A 23,907-nucleotide genomic window follows, 5' to 3' on the forward strand; every position below is an offset into this window, starting at 1 on the left:
GTGTTTTTGGAATGGAAATTTTTCCAGGGAAGAAGACAAAAATGACTGCAGGATTCTTCAAAGACAAAAAACTAAAGTTTATAAAAACCTTTTTGGTGGTAGATGAATCCTCTGTGTTTAGTGAGATACGATGTTTCGAACCATAGGCCCGTTGTCAAGTGATGAGAAGAGGACAGTGTGAATAGGAAAGCCTGTGTGAGAAAAGGGTGATGACATCTCACTACTTTCTGTTTTGATGGGCCATGCACACTAAAACACTTGCTGATCACCATTCAGTGCAATACATACACACACACACACACACACACACACACACACACACATATATATATATATATATATATATATATATATATATATACATACACACACACATACATACATACATGCATATACTATATACACACACACACACATATGCATACACACACATATATACACATACATATACGTACAAATTTTTCCATTCTGGTCTGGAAAAATATCTGGAAAAAACGTATAGATTTTCTTTTTTTTTCACATTTGTGGGAACCTTGCCCCTGTCCTCACCCCCCCCCCATCCTCACTCCTGCCTCCCACACCTTCCAGTAATAAAAACTCTACACTTGATGTTCATCAAAGCAGCAGAAGTCACTGACTAATACAGGCCTTTTGTGTGTGTGTGTGTGTGAGTGTATTATGCATGCAAGTCATGGTAGTTTTGACAGCTTGTCTGTGTGTACAGTGCGTCTCAGTGGCAATTTGTGGCATGGTGCTGGTAGTGTGAAGTTTTATGATCAGCATCTTTTAAGAACAGGTCACTGGTGCAGCTTTTATACTAGAGGATGATCAGTTTTACTGCAGGGTCTGATGAGTGAAGAGAAACGGATGGTTGATTTTAAAAAGTTGATTTATAAAAAAAAAAGAAAAAAAAAGAAGCAAAACAAAAACATGTCAAGTATAGGATAGATGCATTGACACAAGAACATTTATATACACGCACATACACACACACACTCACGTGCTCACGCACACACACAAGCATGCATGCACACATACACACCTGTATACAATCATACATATATGAATATATACATTTGAACATAGTAACATGTTAAGGAATGAGAAAGTAAATGTTAGCAGTTGGTCCACTCATCTTCATGAAAAGTGTTTCCTTAAAGAGTATCAAAATATGTATTATATTTAAATCGTCATAGTATATATTTGTGTATTCACAGTGTATTTACTGAACAAGGAAGTCGTAATAATAATGATATTCAGTCCTGATGTATTGTACACATATACATTACTTAACTAATCATACCAAGTACTTCGGATAACTCATGATATCTGTATTCAGTTTTGGTTTTTCCACACCAAGAGAAGTATTCTGTAAAGGAACAGTGAAGAAAACGGAGGAGGAGGGGGAATTTGTTTAATGTTCCATCACACCTAGTACTGATTGTAAACAGTAAAGGAGTTAAATAATTTGATATTTATGTGTAACTAAAATTACATATACATTGAGATGGCATGTTACCTTCTGTCTGTGATAAATGATTTTACAAATACAGATGTTGATAAAGATAGGGGAGTGATATTTGAATGAATCAAGTGAATAAAATTTTTGAAAAGTTTTTTGTGTGTGTGTGTGTGCAACAACCTTGTTATTTTGTGTACTGTTGTTTTGTTCCTGGTCATATTATGAGACTCAAGTTCATGATACATGCTTCTGGATAGATAGACACGTTGCTGAAGTCAAGGATTGACTTTTACTGCAACGGCTTACGCATTGATACAGACGTGTGCATGGGCACAGAGAGAGACACACACACACACACTCACACAAACACACACACACACAAAGCACTCGCTGCTGGTCCTGTGGATTGGGGTGTATGTGTGTGTGTGTGTGTTATATATATAAGCAATATAACAGTGGTGATATTTGGCTGATAATGATTGACATGAGCTGAATGTTGAAACAAAGAATGAAGATATTGGCATGTTTTGGCTTTTGTAGGCTGGATGGACCTGACGCAAAGAAGACCGCTTGCTACGATATAGATGTGGAAGTGGTGAGTCGGTAGTTTTTTTGTGTGGTTGGTTGTTTTTACGTTGTTTTTTTTTTTTTAACTCTGTGTGTTTTGTGTATGTGTGAGTACATGCATTTGTGGGTGTTTTTTGTTGTTACATTTTTTTTGGGGGGGGGGTGGTGGGGAGGGGAGGGGGGTGATATTTGAATTTTTATGTATCTTGAACATTGATATTATTATTAGTAGTATGTATTATAATCATTATCTTTTATTACAATTACATTGTTGTTTTTGTCATCATTATTATAATGATGATGATGATGAAGATTGCCATGTTATGCTGTGGGTGCAGGACGACACGTTGAAGCAGCAGATGAACTCCTTCCTCCTGTCCGCCCAGAGTCAGCAGGAGATTGGGGGCCTGGACAACAAGGTGGGTCAATACACACTTCCCTGTTCAGTGGTGTGTGTGTGTGTGTGTGTGTGTGTGTTTACACATGAGATATTCAACGTTTTTCAGATCTCATAGTGAAAGAATTGTATTCTGTGGTATTAATTACTCATCTTAGTCACAACAGATGTCTCTGTGTGAAATTCGGGCTGCTCTCGCTACAGAGTGTTGTTACAGTGCAGTGCCACCTTTTTTTTTCCATGCCTGCAAGTATATTTGTTTTCCTATCAAAATGGATTTTTTCGACAGAGACAGCTAGTTTGTCACCGTGGGTTCTTTTACATGTGCTGTGTGCATGCTGCGCATGGGACCTCAGTTTATCATCTTATTTGTATGAATAGAATCCAGACCACCACCTTGAGGTCTGGTGGAGGGGAATTAAATGCTGATGAATGTGGGATTCAATCCCTGTGCTCTTGAATTCTCTGGCTTCCAAGACCACCACTCTTGACAGATTCTCTCAACTTTTTTTTCTTTTTTCTTATAATAATTTATGTATTTGGAAGGAGTAGATTGGGCCCAGCCTTCTCATACAGCCCTAGACACCGTAGATGTGAATTCACCACCTTGATGGCCGTAAAAAGCTTTGGGACCTTTAACCGTAACTGATTATTTCTTTCTTTATTTTTCACCATTCATTTTTACCGTCACACAATTTCTGTCATAAACTTCAAACAAAACCAAACCAAAAAAAAAAGGACTTGTCATTCAAAAAAAGGAGAACATGATCCATTACAATGTGTTTACGTGGTTGCCTGCCCTTGGGAACAGATCCATGAGACGGTGGAGACGATCAACCAGCTGAAAACCAACCGGGAGTTCTTCCTCAGCTTCGCCCGGGACCCCCAGGAGTTCCTCAACAACTGGCTCATTTCCCAGACCAGGGACCTCAAGGTCAGTGCTCTGCTTGGGTCATGTTTGGGTGGGGAGGAAGAGACGAGGGCAGTGGGAAGGGTAGTGAGGTGGGAAGGGGGTTAGGAAGGAGGGTGGTGGCCTAACATTGACAGTGTGGACTGAAGAAGGCAAGAGAGGTGTGGGGGTGGGGGTGGTGGTGGGGGCGGTTGGGGTTAGACCTAATGTAAATACAAAAAACTAAAGTTTATAAAAACCTTTTTGGTGGTAGTTGAATCCTTTTTGTTTTTACACGACGTTTCGGACCATAGGCCCGTTGTCAAGTGATGAGAAGAGGACAGTGTGAATAGGAAAACCTATGTGAGGAAAGTAGTGAGATGTCATCACCCTTTCCTCACATACCGTTTCCTATTCACACTGTCCTCTTCTCATCACTTGACAACGGGCCTATGGTCCGAAACGTCGTGTAAAAACAAAAAGGATTCAACTACCACCAAAAAGGTTTTTATAAACTTTAGTTTTTTGTCTTTGAAGAATCCAGCAGTCATTTTTGTCTTCTTCCCTAACGTAAATAGTTTCCTTGCCTTGTCAAGGGGGTGACCTAACATTAATAGTTCCCCTGAGGACTGGGGAAGGTAAGGGGGGAGCCGGGGGTGGGGGGTGGGGGGGGGGTGGGTGGTGACCTACACTTGATAGTTCCCCCTGTGGACCGCCAGCACTGAGGCTGTGGCAGATAAATCTGTGGGCATGGTTGTGTGCAGAGGACTTGGGTTGAGCAATGTTGTAGGAGTAATGCCACTAAAATAGTGCAGATGTGCATCTACCTGAAGATCAGTAGTGCATCTACCTGAATATCTAGTCATCAGCCCCATCCACATGTAATATGCAGCTTCTGTTCAAACGTGTGTGTGTGAGAGAGAGAGAGAGAGAGAGTTTGTGTGTGTGCATGTGTGTGTGTGTGCAGTGCATGCATGTGTGAGTATGCACAAGTTTTTATATTGATATGCACTTGTATGTATCCTAATTTCTACTATATCTGTGTTTGTGTATGATTTTCGATTTATGTTCATATCTTGTCATGTATTCTGCCGCCCCCAATATTCTTTGTGACCCCGGTACACTTGGTAATAAAGACATATTCCGTTCTATTCTATTCTATTCTAGCAAAAAAAAGGAAAAAAGAAAAGGAAGAGGGGTTAGGGTGTTAGGGGGAAGGGATGTGAGAGGATGGAGTTCAAGGCGTTGAAAAATGTTGTTAAGTCTGTGAATGATTGCTTCTGAAAGTGCACTGAGGTGAACAGTGAGGAGAAAAAAAAATCAGAAGTCAGTGATTTTTGGTGGGTTTTTTTGTTGTTGTTGTTTTGTTTTTTTTAATAAAAAAAATACAGCAATACAAAACAAACAAAAAAAGTGAAGATGAGTAAAACTGACAGAGCAGATGGAACAAATGAACCGACGAAACATACAAGTGAATAAGTTTAAACAAACACAATGATGAATGATACATAGGTTAATGAATGGGTGATTACAGAAAGAATAACTAAATACACAAACGTAACTGGAAACTTTTTTTTTTTTTAATGTCCTTTTTATTACTTTTTTTAGTCTTGGATATATGATTATATAAACATGATGAATTTTTATCAGCATTACTGTAATCATCATCATCATCTTCATCATCAGTTAGTTCATTGTGATGGGACAAAACTCTTGTTTAAACAGTATGTTAGTTGAAAATATCGTGATACAGAGACAGTGAATTTGTAAGTTTTTGTACAGTCTTGTCATTGTGTACAGATACAATTACTGAATACATATTTAAGTGATGGATGTCTCAGCAGGTAGAAATTTAAATGTTGCATGAATTATAAACAAAAGACAAGAGAGGCAAGGCCTTCAAGACTCACTTGTGATAAATTAAGTCCCCTTGCATTAATTACAGAGTAATTTCTCTTTTTTACTATCTGCACCAAAACGTTTGCAAAATAAATAGAAATTCCATGCTTAGCAAAAGAAGTTCCTGTTTGAACAAAAAATGATAATAATGACTCCTCTTGTTGTTGTGTCAGAATAAGAGGTCAAAGTGCCAAGTTTAGAGAATACAAAAATAATAAATATAACAGTAAATGCAGTTTGCATATAATTAGGCTTCTTTTTTTAAAATTTTTTTGTGCCCATCCCAGAGGTGCAATATTGTTTTAAACAAGATGACTGGAAAGAACTGAATTTTTCCTATTTTTATGCCTAATTTGGTATCAACTGACAAAGTATTTGCAGAGAAAATGTCAATGTTAAAGTTTACCACAGACACACGGACACACACACACACACACACACAGACAACCGAACACTGGGTTAAAACATAGACTCACTTTGTTTACATAAGTGAGTCAAAAAGTAAGAACAGTTCAGCTGACAAATAGAACAGGAAGAGAAGGCATGTGGTGGAAAGGAGAACCTGGATCACCTTTCATTGGGCACCTTTTTCCCCCTTGCAGACGATGACGGACGTGGTGGGAAACCCCGAAGAGGAGAGACGGGCGGATTTCTTCTACCAGCCCTGGTCACAGGAGGCTGTATGTCGCTACTTCTATGGCAAGGTTTGTGTTTGGGAGGGGGCAGTTGTTTTCCCTGTCACTGCTTTGAGTTATATTTACTGTGGACTGGGTTTTTTTTTTATGTCTTCTTGTTTGTGTGAATACTGAAAATGTTTTGCTTAGATCTGTATTTTTTTTCTTTCATATTGTGAACTGTTGTCGTCTTTTTTTTTCTTTCTTTTTTTTTTGCCTTGATAGTGTGACTGAGTTCTGAACAGATTACAGCCACCAGCAGATACTATTATTGCTGAAGAACAGGCTGGATTCCACAAGGGTAGAAGTACAATCATACAGATCTTTAACCTATGTACCATTTGCGAAAAATACCTCTGACACCAGAGGGAATTTTGCCACAACATCAAGAAGGCGTTTGACAGTCTAGCAGAAAGCACTATGGGCCACAATGGAAAAAAACAACAACAAACAAACATCAGGCAAAAGCTTATCAGCACCAACCAGCAACTGTACTCCAAAACAACCAGTGTGGTACTCACACAGGGGGCTATTGGAGAATGCTTCCATGCCACAAGTAGATTCCAATAGGGCTGCCTTCTGTTTCCAGTGTTGTTCAGCTTATTCCTTATGTGTATCATTTCTGACATGCTTGAAGATAACGTCAGCACAGTCAGCATTAGAGGAAGAACCATCATGAACCTTTGCTTCACAGACGACATTGATCGATTGGCAGGCTGTGAGCAAGCACTTGCTAAAAGACTGGATACAGATATATAATGCCGTCTAGGTGAACGTTGCATGTGTGCTGTGTTGGTAAACGCTATATCTAAGCTTTGTAGGTAGATATTACGTTTTTGCTATGCAGGTAAATAGTGTTTGTATGCTGAATATGCTACTGGTGGTTCAGTTGTTCTTTGAAAATATTATAAAAATTTTTTTTAAGTTGAGAGGGACTGGCATCTGTGTTAATTGCAGTGTTCATATTGTTCAGGTCCAGCAGAGACGACTTGAGTTGGAGCAGGCCCTTGGGCTGCGGAACACATAGTGAAGGACCCAGTGTTTGGTCGTCATCATCACCGCACGCCATGCCTGTGGAGGGGGAAGTCCGCAATCTCACAATCATGTGTTCATTATGTTGGGATAGTTGTGTGGTCATGGACATCGCACCTTCGATTTGTTTGGGTTGTTATGTTCTTTGTGGAGATTATTGGTACACTTATTTCAGAGGAAGGTGTTGGGTGTTTTCTTGCGTGGCATATTGATAAATTGGGCATCTAAATTTTAGACCAGCACTCTTTCCTTCTCTCACCATTAAGTCAAAAATAAGGAAGAAATCTCAGAAGGGACTGAAGGGTAGGGCCAGGGTGTTTTCATTCTGAAGGAACAGTTTTTGTTCCAAAACATGGTATCTTGTTAATTGTGGTGTGAAATTGTCTGACCAAAATAATTTGTTGTTGGGTGGTGAAAATGTCTGTCAAATCTACTTGTTGTCATTGTCAATGTTACAGTTACCCAGTCAACCAACCAGTTTGTACCCTTCTTGTGTTGTTTGTTTTTTTTGGTTTTTTTTCTCTCCAAACCCTTCCTAATTCTTTGTTGTGTCAAAGTATTAACTACTGCATTTTTTCTTTCATTATTTTTGCAGGGCAAAAGAACAAAAAATATTAATTAACATTACTGTGTCCAACCCACCCCATCGTATACTTTTTTTCAAGACAGCTGTGCATCTTACTATTACTGGAACGATCTGATATTGTTAAAGAAAAGGATTTGCTTGACGTGTTCATTTATACCAATGTTGTAAAGAACATTAAAAATCATGTTATAGTTCACTGACTGATGGACAAGATCTATTGTCCATTGAAAGTGAAATCAATATGTATATAAGATGAAGTATGTTTTTAGTGAGTAACTTTTTAGGCCGGAAAAATCGTTACTCAGCGTTTTCTCTGTGTGCTCCTGTGAAAAACTATTATCGTTTTAGTTTGATTTCAAGTGAGTGTTTCTTGTCTGACTGCAGCTGACAAAGCAATATGTAATGGAAAACATACGTGTCTACTTTGTTTGGAATTCCTGAAGTGAATTGTTCACTCCCATCACAGTGTTTGCAGCTCGGCCTTTGCTGAAAAGCATCTGATGTTACTGAGGAAGATGTTGTTTGGTAGATTTTTTATGTAAAAGATTAGAAACATGCATTACCACTGCCTCGCATGTATTTTGCTCTTGTGCTCAAGGTTTGATGTAGGGAATTTTATTATTTTTTAAATCACAGTTTGATTCATTGTGTGTTGGTGCTGTTTCGATGCATGGGATAAGTTGTGGTAATTTTTCAGTGTCATGAACAGTTCAGTGTTGTGTTTTATTTGTTCGGTGTTGTTTTCTGTTCATGGTAAAGCAGGTCTAGGACTGTGGCACAAATTTTTAAACTGTTAAGGAAAACACAATCTGATCATAATGATGATTTTATCTACTTTTGGTGTGTTTTTTTCTCCCATGTCCATGCCTTATTCTACATCTTTTTCACTGTCCAACACATATCAGGCATGGGAACGCATGTGCACACACACGCACGTGCACACACAGACACCGACACACACATGTTGCACGCACACAAAAACATACCCGCCCACAACATATGTAACATTATTACTACATTGCACTGAGGTCTACAGTCATTTCTCTCCTGATTTCATTTGTATTTTGGCTTGTAATTGAACACTTTGATACTTGTCTCCATTTACAGAGATTCCACTCATTCCTTCAAGAAATAGCTTTGTCGTCGAAGACAAATGGTTTGAGGGGAGTGTCAATTAGAACCTTTGGAATGGGCAGCAAATAATAAAAAGTCACTCCTGTGTATCCGGCTGATGGAAGTGGAGACCTTGGAATCACACCTGTGTGAGATTGTGAGCCAGAAATAAAGATGATTTTTTGTTATTTTGATCTCTTTCCAGTTTGTTTGTGGATGGTGACTTGGGATGGTTGCGTTTGCTTTTTTGTATGTTATGTGTGTGCCACAGTACGTGTGTGTGTGTGCATATGAAAGAATGGTATTTGTGTTTGAGCGTGTGTTAATGATTTACCACTGTTTCAGGCACAAGTCCTTCATGAACAGCATGAATAAACGCATCTGAAAAATCAGTGTTTCAGCCAAAAGCTTACAGTTATTCAGTCGTTTTATATAAACAATAGACAGGGGCAATAACCGAGTGGTTAAAGCGTTGGACATTCAATCTGAAGGTATGGGGTTCGAATCTCGGTAACAGCGCCTGGTCGGTAAAGGGGGGAGATTCTTCTGATATCCCAGGTTAACATATGTGCAGACCTGCTAGTGTCTTAACCCCCTTTGTGTGTATACACAAGCAGAAAATCAAATAGGCATATTAAAGATCCTGTAATCTATGTCAGTGCTCGGTGGGTTATGGAAACAAGAATATACCCAGCATTCTCACCCCAAAAACGGAGTATGGCTGCCTACATGGTGGGATAAAAACAGTCATACACGTAAAAGCCCACTCATGTACAGACAAGTGAATGTGGGAGTTGCAGCTCACGAACGAAGAAGAAGAATATAAACAATAGTGCTGAATTTTCACAGTAAAAAATGAAAAAAAGTCTGATTATGCATCATTACGTGTTGACGACATTATGTGCTCATTACACTGACTGCTTACATGGTGGTTTGGTGAATATTCAGCATCATTGCTGCTAGTTTCCAAGTGGTCCTTCAGTTTTTGTGATCCCTATACATCTCCAGTGATCACAGCCACTCTTCTTCTGCTGTTGTACCCTTGGCCAGAAGGCAAGCAAACTAAAAAAGCATAGTCAGAGCAAAGCCATGCAACATGTCACATTAACATTAGAAAAGGATGGACGGATAGAAAATGGATGGACATAGAAATAAGCTTACACATATGAATATCAAAATGCCAAAGTGGCAGCTCGCATATCAATTATAACCCCTCCACAACCATCCCCCACCCCCCCACCCCCACACACACTCCCACACACCCCCACTCCCCTCAAAGAAACAAAAATAAAGATAAGTTGATTGATTAAAAAGTGAAAATAAAGTGTCCAATTATCTACAAGGAAAGAGAAAAACTATATGAAATTCTAGAAAAATGAACCAGAAAGGCTGAAAATGAGAAAGAAGAAACAACAAAAAAATGCGCACATGCACGCACATGTGCGCACGGCACACGCACACACACACACACACACATGCACACATACAAAATGCAGAAACAAAATGATAGAGATGGAGTTCCTACCAAATACTTTCCAGGAGTAGGTGATACTGTATATACTTGTATAGAATTAGAGAATGGTGAATTCATTATAAATAATTCTAAACAATATAAAAAAAAAGTCGTTTTTTTAAGCCATTGATATTGCTGTGTCACAACGTTAAACATCAATTTCTTCTTTAAAAAAAAAAAAAATCACTATGCATTTTGAATTAAATAGTTGATGACTTTGTTGTTGTTGACGTCACTTTTTTTTTCTTTTCTTTTTTTTTATTGTCAAAAGATTTAGTAAACACAGAGAGGGGTAAGGCCGACAACTCGCTTCCAGAAGCGAAGAAAACGTAACCCAGTCGGAAATAAACGAAACGGTTGTTAAACCGCAGTTATCTCTCTTCGACCATTCCGCACAATTCCATTCCCAACGAAACGAAACGGAACGAATTTTTATTTCATGAGAGAACTCAGAACTCAAAACGTTTTCATTCAAGGATTAAGATTTTAGGCATTGCCTATTCTTCCAATCTGTCCTTGCTAATCTACATCTATTACAAATAGCACACACATAAATGAAAGGAAAAGGTTTTCATACAGAATTGTATACACAATGAAGAAAACACCCCCCGCCCCCCACACACACCCACATCCGTGCACACACATGCATACACACACTGACGCTCGCGTGCGAGCGCGCACACATACATACACACACGCGCGCGCACACACACTGACAGCAGAGAACTGGAGTAAGCATAATTGCTTTTTTACATCCAGCCCTTAAGGGCAAAAAAGAAAATCTAAAAAATAGACAAAGTAACTGCAAAACACACACACACACACACACACACACACACACACACACACACACAATTACACACGAAAATAAAAGGCATAAATGAAAAGCAAGTGCAGTAGCCTAATCAGTTAAGTACGACACAAACGCAACGACCTTCTTGTTTAATTATGTCTAATTTGAAGAAAAGCAGCAACAGAAACAGGTTTTGTTTGTTGGGCAGTTTGCTTGTTTAAGAATTGTTTGTATATAATATCTGTTTGTTTACCTGTGAGTGTTACTCAGCACTTGCTTCCTTTTCTTTTCCATTTCCTTTCTTTCAGTTCCCCGCCGACAGAAATTCAAGTCCTTTGGGCCAGCTGGCGTTCTTTCAGTTCTTTCTCCATGGCCCAGCTGTAGTCTGGAAGCAACTCCCTCTGCTGATCAGTCACGCATCTTTTAGTTCTACTTCAAACGCGTTCTTCCCATGATAAAAACCTACTTCTTCAAAACTAGGGTGCAACACCTATGCGCCACGCCACTCCTTTGACGGTTGTTGTCTCTCTCTCTCCGGCTGTCTCTGTCTGTCTGTCTGTCTGTCTGTCTCTCTCTCTCTCTCTCTCTCTCTCTCTCTCTCTCTCTCTTAAGCGTGCGCGCACGTGTGTGTGTGTGTGTGTGTGTTTGTGTGTGTGTGTGTGTGTGTGTGTGTGTGTGTGTGTGTGTGTGTGTGTGTGTGTGTGTGTGTGTTTTATCTTCAGTTTAACGTCTATTCACTATAAGTGTTTTTAGACGGAAAGGAGTAAAGTAGTGTATAAAGGAAAGGGAGTGCATGTGAATATTAGTGTAAAAAAGTGTTCATGTTATGTATCAGAGGAAAGGTATATTATTAGGTATATTATTATAAGAAAAAGTCGAAAGACATTGTGGTGTGTATTGAATGAGGTGTCATGGGAGGGAGAATATGTATATGCATATCAACAAGTATTAACCTACAACAATGTAAATATAAATAACAACATTAATTATAATACAACAACAAAGGAGGATACCAACTGGACTGGAGTTTAAAATTTCTGAAAACATTCTAAGCAATGAATAATCATTCAAAATCTTTTCAGTGACTAATGAAATATTGGAAGAAAAGTCATCAACTACATCTTTTGGAATTAACAGTCTTATGCTCGGACAATGAATGAGTAGATGGCTTACAGTTATTTGCTTACCGCATATACATTTGATATTTTTAGAAAATTTTGTACGAAAGGCATTTAAACGAATTCTATACATTAGACTTGTAACTTGTCTTGAATGTGCTGCTGGTGTCGAATTTAGAAAATGTTTGGGATTAGCTGCATTCTTTGTGTTTACACAACAGTGGTAATATTGATTATTTGAATCTATAAGTAATTTCTGAAATCGATTTCTAGATACATTTTCTGTACAACTAATGCATTCATGCAGATCTAACTGGATGTCAAGTTGTACTGCGCCTTCGAAATTATGTGCTGCTCTTCTAGCTGCTTGGTCTACCCACTCATTTGAAGATATTCCACAGTGCTAAGGTACCCAACAGAAAGTTATTTTAATGTCCTGTTTTGTCAGTTGGTGAATAATATGTTTTATTTCCATTGTCATCTCAATTTGCTTTTTTGAATTTGAAGATTCTATAGCTTGTAGTACTGACTTTGAGTCTACACATAATAAAATTTCACTGACAGTTTTCGGGATGTCTGAAATATAATTTAAGGCCATAAGTATGGCTATAAGTTCAGCTGTGAAAATGGAATATTGTCTTCCAATACAGTATAATTTTTCTATTCTAAATGAAGGAATTACAAAAGCCGCTCCTGATTTACCATCTTCTAGAACAGATCCGTCTCTCTCTCTCTCTCTCTCTCTCTGTGTGTGTGTGTGTGTGTGTGTGTGTGTGTGTGCTGGAATAAGCAACAATACCAACAAATATCAACCAACCGCCCCCACCCCCCACAGCCCCTCTCCACCCTGACGGCACTCTGCCAGTGCGAAAACCCAAACCGAAGTCAGTCATAATAAAACACACCCATGTTTCTATTCAACATAAAGACTTTTTTGCACGTTCAAACTTGAAACTGCAAAATACTGACATCAGTATACCTACATGTCGTGTTCTTGGAGCTATTCACCATGTCTTTGTCTGCTCATTTATTTCATACATATTATCTGAATTGGCATTCCGGGGTAGCGGGGTCACTGCAGTTAGCCCCAGTGAATTTGTTCCAACCATGCAGCTCCAAACCATTTTGTGCGTTGCTATTTTCTCCATCACGTACCTTACTCATACTGCAGCCCCTCCAAAAAAAAACTCCGTTATAATTATTACCCCGTGCTCTCTTTCACATCCTAGTCTTTCCCGAGAAACAGCGAAGGGGGAGTGGAGGAGGTGGGGGTGGAGGTGCCGCTGTGGTCACGTGCGGCGGCGGAAAAGGAAGTGTATCCTCATGAACCTCAATCCCCGGCAGAGCCGCGTGGGCGTTCGCGTGGGTGTCCGGGCAGAGATAACCGGGAATATCACCACAGCCGATCGCTGTCTGGACCAGCACTTAGTGCCCCATTACCAGCTTCAGGCCTCCCACGCTCCTCGTTTCCCGTCGTTACCGCAATCTCTCCTGTCGCTGTGCGCCTGTTCTCTGGCTGGCGGATGGTTCCCCCCCAAGGACCTGATGCCTTCCGCTGCCCCGGCGTCATGTTCCGGGGCCGCAGACTTGACCAGATTTAGTGGGCAGTGTTGGCGGCAATGTGGTGCATGCCTTCCTCCTGTAAATCTGTCTGCACGTCCTCCCACGATGCTGTTCTCTGGGGCAAACGGTGACCTCATCTTTGGTTTTTATTTCTAGCAAAGACGAGGTGTGGGCGGAAGAGGGGGAGGGGGGAGGGGTAGGAAGGGGGGGGGGGGGGTTAGGAGGGACGAGAGAGAAACATAAGCGATGAAGAAGAACCAAGCCCTTGTCCTACCCAGCTGCTGGTATTGCCCAGCCACGACGAAGGGTGCCGCTGGAGTTGCGTGACAATTAACAGATAATAAACATAATATTATATGTCATATATGTTATATATATATATATATATATATATATAGAGAGAGAGAGAGAGAGAGAGAGAGAGAGAGAGAGAGTGTTTACATACTTCCTTGTGTACTGAACTCGTTACAGTCGGAAATAAACAGATATAGTCTAATCTATTCTATTCATTCTATACTCTGTTCTGTTCTAACAGTTCAGAGCAGGACAGTTCCATACGATAAATTGCAACTCAGAAGAAGCCGGTGAATATAGTAAATTTAAGATGATAATGATGATGATTATAAGAAGAAGAAGAGGAGATACTTGTTTTGCACTCTATCCCCCAAACTGCACAAGGTGCCTTACAAAACATAATATTCTGCCGGCTGCATACATCAAGTTAATCAATGTTACACTCATACACACCAAAAGCGCACTTCTTCTTTCCGTTGATACGACCAACATTGACTTGCCGACGGCTCTGTCGTGGTTCATGCATGCTGGGTACTTTCGTGTCTCCATAACCCACCGAGCACTGACATGGGTTACAGGATCTTTAACGCGCGTATTTGATCTTCTGCGTGCCGTATGCACACGAAGGGGGTTCAGGCACTAGCAGGTCTGCACATATGTTAATCTTGAGATCGGAAAAATCTCTACCCTTTACCCACCAAGCAGCCGATACCATGATTCGAACCGGGACCCTCAGATTGACAGTCCAACGCTTAAACCACTCGGCTATGTTTATTCACACACACACACACACACACACACACCAGAGAGAGAGAGAGAGAGAGAGAGAGAGAGAGAGAGAGAGAGAGAGATGTAGAGTGCCTGTGTACTAATTCTCACTTGCAGTAACCCGCAAACTGATTTTCTGCAAACTAAAAGGGAAGTAAAGCGGGTGACTCTTCCTTCAGTCAGTGAAGAATGTCAAAATGTAGTTCATTCCCTTTACTTGTTACTGTCGTCGGCTGCATCTGTTGTGTCCTTTTATTCATGCACGACAGTTCGAGAAGTGAACAAACCCGGACTCCGCTATCTACTGTGTTTCATGAACTATGTTCCCAAACTGTGTCCACTGGCAGTAACTGTGAGTGATGAATATTCATTACCAGCTTGATTACATACTGAAAACACGTTTTGCAGTATATCTGTGATTTTATGTTCTGCAATATGTGTTGTATTAAGTTTGCGCAAATCCGAAAGAGACCCCACCTCAACAATTACAAACAACATCAAACAATCAAATTGTTGTATCAAAGCCAAAGGGTTCGTCTTCAATGTCTGCGTTGATTGGAAGAGTCCCCCCCCTTTTCTTTTATAATTTCTTTTTAACAACCCCTGATGACGAAGAAATTTCCCATTAACAAAGTCCCTGAAGACATACCTGTGATTTGAAACACACACACACACACACACACACACACACATATATATATATATATTCTTTTTTTAAATCAAAGTAAGTCTAGTTGTTTCGTATGATAACCTACTCTTTTGGTTTTCTTTTAAAAATAGACTTTCTCCGTTGTAAGTTCTACATTCTCGGCAGTCTTTGTTTATTTTAGGTCAGTATTGTTGTGTTACCTATCTTAGGTTTTCGTGGCTAGTTAGTTACACATATAGGACTTCGCACGCAGTCACACTAATGAACCAGATATGCCGCCATGGAGGTTTCAGCTCAAGTCCCCTTTTATATAACTGAATACCGATCGGGCCAACTGTGGATGGCGTACATTTAAGAATAAGGCGACTTGCCTTATGTCACAAGTATGGCCCACAGCGGGTTGCCTGTGTACCCCCGCCACCACCCACCCCCACCCTTCTTCCCAAAACTATCCGAGATGCCGAACTGAAACACTAACGAGGAGACAGCTCAGGATTTTACTGCAGTTCATGTACACGTATTTTTTAAGGGTGTTCAATAACTCCTAATGAACCGAAATAACCCATTTAACCCCTCTGCGAAATCTTCGAACATCACTGACACCACCATGTCAACATACGTTTTCATAGCGACTTCGGCAACATTTCTGATCGTTCAGAATGTGAGAGAACACTTGACTCAAACCACACCTATGTCAACAGTATTCCTCCAGACGCTCTTTATATATATATATATATATATATATATATATATATATATATATATATATATATATATATATATATATTCCTGGATGAAATCAATATTTCAACTTGATTTGTAGTTTACTTGGATTGAACCATTGCGTGGATGAATCGGTCTTGTTAACGTTGTTTTTAAATTGACATTAATTTTAACATCATTTTGGTTTCACTTCCACTGGTTTTAAGAACTGACGGGTACTTTTTTTGTTTTGTGTTTTTTCCCACTGATCTCAGACAGTCTTGAATTCAGTCAAAGTTTCGAGTTGTTATAGCGTTGGACTTTTCAATCTGAGAGTGTCGGGTTCGAATCTCGGTAACGGCGCCTCAGTGGTGGGTAAAGGGTGGAGATATCCCAGGTCAACATAATATGTGCAGACCTGCTTGTGCTTTAACCCCCTTCGTGTGTATACGCAAACAGAAGATCGAATACGCACGTAAAAGATCCTGTAATCGTCGTCTGCGTTCGGTGGGTTATGGAAACAAGAATTATACCCAGCATGCGCACCCCCGAAAAAGGAATATGGCTACCTATATGGCGGGGTAAAAACGGCCATACACGAAAAAGCCCACTCGTGTACATACGAGTGAACGTGGGAGTTGCAGCCCACGAACAAAGAAGAAGTCAAGGTTTCCCCCCACCCCACCACCACCATCCCGCTATTCTCTCCCCCCCACCAACCCCTCCCCCCTGCCACCCCCCTCCCCCCTTAGTACTCCAACGACCCTGCACCAACTTCACCCGACTCAGTTACATCAGGTATATATCAGTTGTATCAGTTCTGTATGGCGTCAACATCCCTGTGGGGTTGTTTCTCAGGACGCTAAGCAGGGCAGTGGTTGTGTATAGATTAGAGGCCCTGCACCTTTTCACAACATGCCTCCAGACTTGATCACCGCTGACCACTGACCACTGCCGACCACTGACCACCACTGACCCTTTGATGACCACTGATCACTGCTGGCCAGCACACAAAAGTATATATATACATGATTAAACACACATAGGTTTGGGGCAACTTAGACCTCGGGGGGGAGGGGGGGGGGAACATACACATGCTCCCTTTAATTCCTGGGAAACAACAGAACGATTCTCACAGGGAACAGGACATGCTAAGAATAATGATAATGATGGCAAAAGTGTGTGACCACCATCACCGCCACCACCACCCCTCCACCTCAACCACCACCCCCACTCACCCCCACCCCTCCCACCCCCCGCCACCCCCCTCTCCCCCTTATATAGTTTCCCTTCCGGTGGCGGCCACCGGCGGGGGATGTGCGCAGTTAACTAAACGGTATGGTTATTAAGATCCCAAACAGTCTCCAAGATGGGCGAGAGAGATAAAGGCACTGACAGAAATACCCCGACGATCACCAGCAACAAAAGGCCACCCACGCACCACAAGCAGACCTTTTGTGTGTGTGTGTGTGTGGTGAGGGATTGGGGGATATGGTGGGTCGTTATCAACGTTATGGCCGGCAACTTTTATTAACTGCGGGACTGTGGCAACGGCGAGGACTACTTCCGTTCCCCTTTCTGCCGCCGGTTCTTCAGTCTCGGGTCAGTCGACACCACTTTCGGTTTGGTTTGGGTTTTTTTTTGTTTTGTTTTTTTTCCCACCCCGCCACAATCACCCCTCCACCCACCCACCCCATCTTCTCCCCCGCTCACCCCCCCCCCCCCTCCCCCCCACCCCGTCCCACCTCCCGGACACCCCTCCCCGACAAAACCCCGTCCCAATCCCTGGGCTATATTTCACTGAGCCCATATATAGCGGAACCGAAACCGGTTCCATGTCTCTTAAGTGTGCCAGGTATCAATCAGACCCAGACATGTTACGTGCAGGTGGCTGTTGGGAGAGAGAGAGACAGAGACAGACAGACAGAGAGACAGAGACAGACAGACAGACAGAAACATAGTGGGGAAAAGAGAGTGATAGAAAGAAAGAGTCGGAGAGGGACAGAGAGACAGACAGAGACAGACAGAGACACACACACACACACACACACACACACACACACACACACACACAAACAGAGAGATAACGATAACGATAACGATAACGACAGTTTGTTCAATAAGGCCATGGCCCCATTTGAAGGGATGATTACATATTTTGCACGAAGAAATCTACATAAGGATGTGGACCTTACTATATGCATACACAAACAAAAGTGTATTCTCTTTAACCAATCATGAAACTTACGTCTTTCCAATGACTTGCGATGGCTTTCCAGAGAAAGAAAGAGACACAAAGAGGTATCAAACTACATTCTGCTTTCCACGTAAGAGACTCTGGAAGATGGAGTGATTGAAAGCAGTCCGCTCGGCTCATAAAAAAGCAGCAATTAACTCACTTAGTACGGCCAGTCCTCTCTTCTCCTCTACACAAACCCACCGGATGTTCAGTGGGTGTCTGAATGACCCAACCTTTAGCTTCCGTCGTCAGAATTGTGGTATTCTTTGTCAACATTCACCTCTTCAGTATAAGAGCCTTCCGCTTGCAATATTTTGATGATGGTAATTGGGGTGAAACGCTGTTAACGTCGTCTCTTTCGCCGTTCGTATGGAGAGAGTTAAAGCAGTGCGAACAATGCTTTCTCTAAAAATAGCTGTCTGTCTGTCTGCTGGCTACGGATTTGCATTCATACATACACGTGTGTGCGTGCATAAAAGAATGCCCCTCTCTTTCAATCTGCATGCATTCATTCATACATCAAACGAAACACTTTCCGAAACTTGTACTAACGATACACGAAACAAGAGAGATGAAATCATCCACAGCATTGAACTAAGAAACACTGTGAGTGTCAACATGGCGTGAGTGACTGACCAACAAGTGGGGCGGTCATCCCAAGGTTGTATATTCACCCCACCCCCCCACCCCCACCCCCCGCCCCACCCCCCCGTCTAACAACGGAACCATCATCAAACCAAGACCCAAGTCTTGACCAACTTGACCTTAAGGTGTTGTGGTGGTTTTTTTTCGTGTGTGTGTGTGTGTGTGTGTGTGTGCGTGTGTGTGTGTCATCAGGTCGTTTCAGCTTAACTCTATGGATGATGCCATCTTTGCAACTAGGCCTGACACGGAGACCTTGGAAGAACTTATCAAGTCTCAAAGTCTGGCACAGATGACACAGCTCTCTTGCTAAACGTCCACTCCTTGCACGTGGCCTAGTGGCCTAGTGACCTAGCTGCTGGTAAGACAAAGGGGACTCTCTCAGTGTCTGAACCCTCACCTCCTGGGAACGACAAGTTCTGCCATGGATGTCGGCTGATAGATGTCTTGAGTTTGAAGCTCTGTGAGATAATGTCTCCGTGGAAACTGAGGAGCGTTATCGGCATTGTTCTAGAGGGTATCCTTTCCGCTTACGTCCGCGTGTAAACGAGAGAGGGTTGTGTTTTTTTTGTTTTTTGTTTTTGTTTTTGTTTTTTTTTTTAACCGCCAGAACACTGCCGGTCACGTTGGCAAAAACAAACTAGCTGTACATATTTTTTGTAATCTGGGGATGATAAATTAAGCGGAATGGCTGGCGTCCTCAGCATGGCCTAGTTTTATTTGCCATAAGGAGCGAAATGGTTGAGGTACTGTGTAATGAACTGTGTCTTATGGGTTTGACTTAGTGGTTTGTTTTGTTTTTTGTTTTGTTTTTTGTTGTTGTTTTTTGTAGATGTGACAGTTTTGTGTTGACGCGGTTGAGCATTTGTATGGTTCGACAGTCCTGATATGGACCCATGCGGTCGGCTGGACTATTAGCAAAAAATAAATAAATAAATAAAAAATAAAAAATAAAAATAACAACAACAACAACAACAAACAAAAAAACAACAACAAAAAACAAACAAACAAACTAGCTGTACACAGAATGAGTGAAGCAGAAACAGAATGAAGGATATCGGTGTATCTTACAACAAAGTGTCGTCTGTTCTGAGCCACAACAATAATACCTCTCCAAAATGACCGTTTTGATAAAGTTGCCATGTTAAATTATTATTCAAATGGCTAAAGAAATGGTCTTTGTGCTTAGATGCTTAGATGTACGTGACTTTCACGAAAACAAACGACTTAAGTGTTTCGAATCATCAATGTGATTAAGAGGGGATGTGGGGGAGTGGGGGGGGGGATGCTTGAACATTGATTTGTCAAAATATACAATTAGAATTCATATTGTTCTTTTGCCTGCGGAAAAAAAAAATTTTTCCTCCGTGATTTTTAGTCACAGAAACTGGAGTACCACCAGACAGACTGGAAGTGTCAAAGCCACATCCCACATTTCGCCCTGTGTGTGGTTGTGGCACTGATCATGATTGTTGTCTGCATTCAGTATTTCGTCTGACAGAACCTATCACCTGCCTGCTACAGGGTTGTGTCAACGACACCTTTCCCTTTTTCTCATTGGGGAACATCATCAGACAGAACACTGCTCTAGCTTTTGTGTGGTTGGGGCATGCAAGAATAGAATGAAGACCTATAATGCAACAACCACCTGTTAGGTATTTCTCTCTGATTGTTTTACGCATGAATACAAAATGTTGGTAATAGTTATTATGTATGTGCAAACTACCCAAAACTGAAAAAAAAAAAGATCGAAAGTTTGGAGATACATCATTGTGGCACTGAACAGACTCAGACTGGTGATTGTCTCGATTCCAGCTTCTTGTCATTACACTCTTCTTTGCGAAGTTACTTTTCTTAACAGTTGTGATTTACGAGCAAAAAAAAAAGATTTGTGAATAATCAGTTTTCAGGTAATTGTGTGTGTAGTGTGAGGGGTGTATTCTTCTTCTTCTTCCTCGTTCGCCTCCCGTTAGATGAGCAGCCCGGTGTCCTCGATGAAGGCTGCCGTCCGTCACAGCTCCTCCAGGGTGCCGTACAGCTTGGCTTCCACTGCTGTCGGTGTTGGCCAGTACTTCCTCCTGGATGCTGCATGCGTCGTACAGTCTTGAAGGATGTGGTCGGTTGTCATTGGTCCCTCACCACAACGGCACTCTCCACTCTGTCCAATGCCAAATTATGTGTGCATGTGGTGGAGCAGGCGGTTGTGTCCAGTCCTCAGGCGGAAAATCTTGACCTGTTCCCGTCGTTCCAGCAAATGGTATCTGTCTTCTGGGTTATGTTTCGGGTGCTGGAGGCACCACTTTATTCCTTGCTGTGCCTTGATGATTGTCTTGATTTCATCATATGACACCAGAATGTCCACTTTTTTGTTGCCTCTGATGCCACAGTGTGCCGGTACCCATTGTATCACCATTTTCTGCACTCTGGCACTCAGGGCAACAAGGGCTGAAGTGAGATGGTTCTGTTCTTTGCAGCGAGAGTTCTTGAGGGCTTGGAGCACGGAGAGAACGTATGAGAACACCACCACCTGCCCTGTTGTTCTTGTGGAGTTCACCGAGACTGTTGTGGCTGCCTCACAGAGGGCTTCTCGCTCAGCTCCGAAGCAGGTGGAGTATTTTCCTGTTGGGGTTGCAATTTCTTCATCTCCGTCTTTGTATCGGAGGAAGATTCCAGCTCCACCATCCCTCGTTGCTTCTGTGGCGGAGCTACCTGTAAAGACCAGTCCTCCTGGGGGTACTGGCTGCAGATGTACTCCATGGCCAGGGCCTTCCTTTGGGTACCTGACTGTGTTCCTCTCTTCTCCACTCCGGGCATGCTGGTGACGACTGTTGGGAACACCTGCCTCTTTGCTTCGTGTTTCATCAAGACTTTGGTTTGTCTTTCAAGGCGTCTTGACTGGTGGATGAAGTTGCCTCTTTTCAGCCGGCTCTTCGTGGGTCTGCTCATTCTGTTGTTCATTGGATGACTTTCAAGGCGTTTGAATTTTGCTGCCTGGATGAGGATCTTTGTGTCCCTTCTGTCCTCCAGTGACTGTAGCCCAGTGGTCTCCTCCATCTTCAGGATTGGGGTGGATCTCATGGCGCCAGTTATGACACGCTGAGCTTGGTTCTGTATCTTGTTGAAGGGTGTGTGTGTGTGTGTGTGCGTGTGTGTGTGTGTGTGTGTGATATGGGTGGATGGGGATGGGAATGTGTAGTCGTGTTTGTGTGTGTTGTGTGTGTGTGTGTGTGTGTGTGTGTGTGTGTGTGTGTGTGTGTGTGTGTGTCTAGTGTTCCAAGGCCGACCTGTGTCAATACAGACACCACATTCCTCCCTACACCCCCAACCCACTCCCACCTCTCTCTCTCTCTCTCGCCTTCTCTCTCTCTTTTTCTTTCTCCCTCCCTCCCTCATCCCCCTCTGCCCCCCCCCCTCTCTCTCTCACCCACCACCCTGCATATCCATCCTGAAGCTTGTAGGCCAGTCATCACATGAATCAGACTACCAGGTCGAGAGGCAGCCAGTCACCCTGCTGCTCAGCTCCTCCTTAACCTCGCTTTCACCCCGCCCCTTGGGACATGGGTTCAAGAATGGCATGGCATGGCATGGCCCTCCTCTCCTGGCGCTGGTGTCATCAACACCACCACAAGCACAGCCCCCGGGCCCCCACTCACCCCACCCACTCCGCACGTACGTCCAGTTCTATTCATAGTGGACTGAGTCCAAGTTGGTCTGCCACTCCCCTCCCCTTTCGCTCTTCACTGAAACCGTAGACAGTACGTATGTATACATGTATGTCTCTCTCTCAATGGATATATATATATATATATATATATATATATTGTGTGTGTGTGTGTGTGTGTGTGTGTGTGTGCGCGCGCGCACACACACACACGCGCGCAAGAGTACAACAGAGCAAGACCATGGTGGCGTGTCCGCAGCTGGTGCCAGTCCCCAGTTCTCAATGGGAGCCAGGAAGGTCTGGCTTGTTTCCCATTCCGCCCACACCAACCACTTGGTGGAGAGCCTGACACTGACTCATTCACCCCCCCCCCCCACCCACCACTGCCCCTCGTCCTCCGTTCACCCCCTCTCTCCTTTATCACCAACTGTTCCCCCTCCACCCACCACCATCTCCAAAGCCTTGCAACAACACAATCCCGCTGGGGCTACGAAAGGTTATGCTTCGTGAATGAATAGCGTGCGATCTTTTTCTTTCTTTCTTTCTTTCTTTCCTTCTTTCAGTCACTCAGTCTGTCCTGATTTCATTCAAGATGCACCCCCCCCCCCAGCACCCTCAAACCGCACTTTCCCTTCACCGCTCGTATCCAGTTGTAGTTCGGCGTCTACTGACCACTGTGGGCTGGTTTCCCAGGACCGACGCTTTGCAAGCGGTGGTTGTTTCTGACAGAATAGGGGTGGGGGTCGGGGGGGGTCGGGGGGGGGGGGGGGGGGTAGGCGGTGGGGGGGGGGGGGAGGAAGATCAGGGGTGGGGGGGGGGGGGGGGGCTAACCGTTTTCACAACGGTTCGCCAGACTTGTGGTGGGAGGGATCGAGGCATCAGGGGTGGGAGTTGAGCGGAGAGGGGGGGATAATCCCCCCCCCCCCCCCCCCCCCCCAAAAAGGCAGAGGCTGAAGAGATGCACGCACCACGATCCTTCTTCCCCTGCCTGAGCCACTGACCACGGCAAGAGGAGTCCTGATCTATGCACTTTCCGAGGCACCAGCGACACAGACCATGTGCGCACCCCCTGCTTTGACTTCCGGTGGTAGTGGTGGTGGTGATGGTGGTGGTGGTGATCGTGGTGGTGATGGTGGTGGTGGTGGTGATGGCGGTGATGGTGGTGGTGATGGTGATGGTGGTCATGGTGATGGTGGTGGTGGTGATGGTGGTGGTGTTGGTGGTGGTGGTGGTGGTGGTGATGGTGGTGGTGGTGGTGATGGTGGTTGTGATGGGGATGATGGTGGTGATGGGGATGAAGGTGGTGGTGGTGATGGTGATGGTGGTGGTGATGGTGGGGATGGTGG

At 43.0% G+C, this 23,907-nt stretch overlaps 1 protein-coding gene across 13 annotated transcripts in view; it reads left to right on the top strand.

Moving 5' to 3' along the window:
- LOC143275406 (SWI/SNF-related matrix-associated actin-dependent regulator of chromatin subfamily D member 1-like) overlaps positions 1-8,807 on the top strand; it is a 64,620-nt gene extending 55,813 nt beyond the window's left edge. For all 13 annotated transcript variants that reach the window (XM_076579486.1, XM_076579502.1, XM_076579495.1 and 10 more), the window contains 5 exons: positions 2,003-2,057; positions 2,368-2,448; positions 3,238-3,360; positions 5,817-5,918; positions 6,862-8,807. In XM_076579486.1, the coding sequence (XP_076435601.1) occupies positions 2,003-2,057; positions 2,368-2,448; positions 3,238-3,360; positions 5,817-5,918; positions 6,862-6,915 (415 nt within the window). In that variant the 3' untranslated portion in view covers positions 6,916-8,807. The remainder of the gene's footprint in view (positions 1-2,002; positions 2,058-2,367; positions 2,449-3,237; positions 3,361-5,816; positions 5,919-6,861) is intronic.
- The last annotated feature ends 15,100 nt before the right edge of the window (positions 8,808-23,907 follow it).

This window comes from Babylonia areolata, chromosome 2 (genome assembly GCF_041734735.1).
Source record: "Babylonia areolata isolate BAREFJ2019XMU chromosome 2, ASM4173473v1, whole genome shotgun sequence".
Lineage (NCBI taxonomy): Eukaryota > Metazoa > Mollusca > Gastropoda > Neogastropoda > Buccinidae > Babylonia > Babylonia areolata.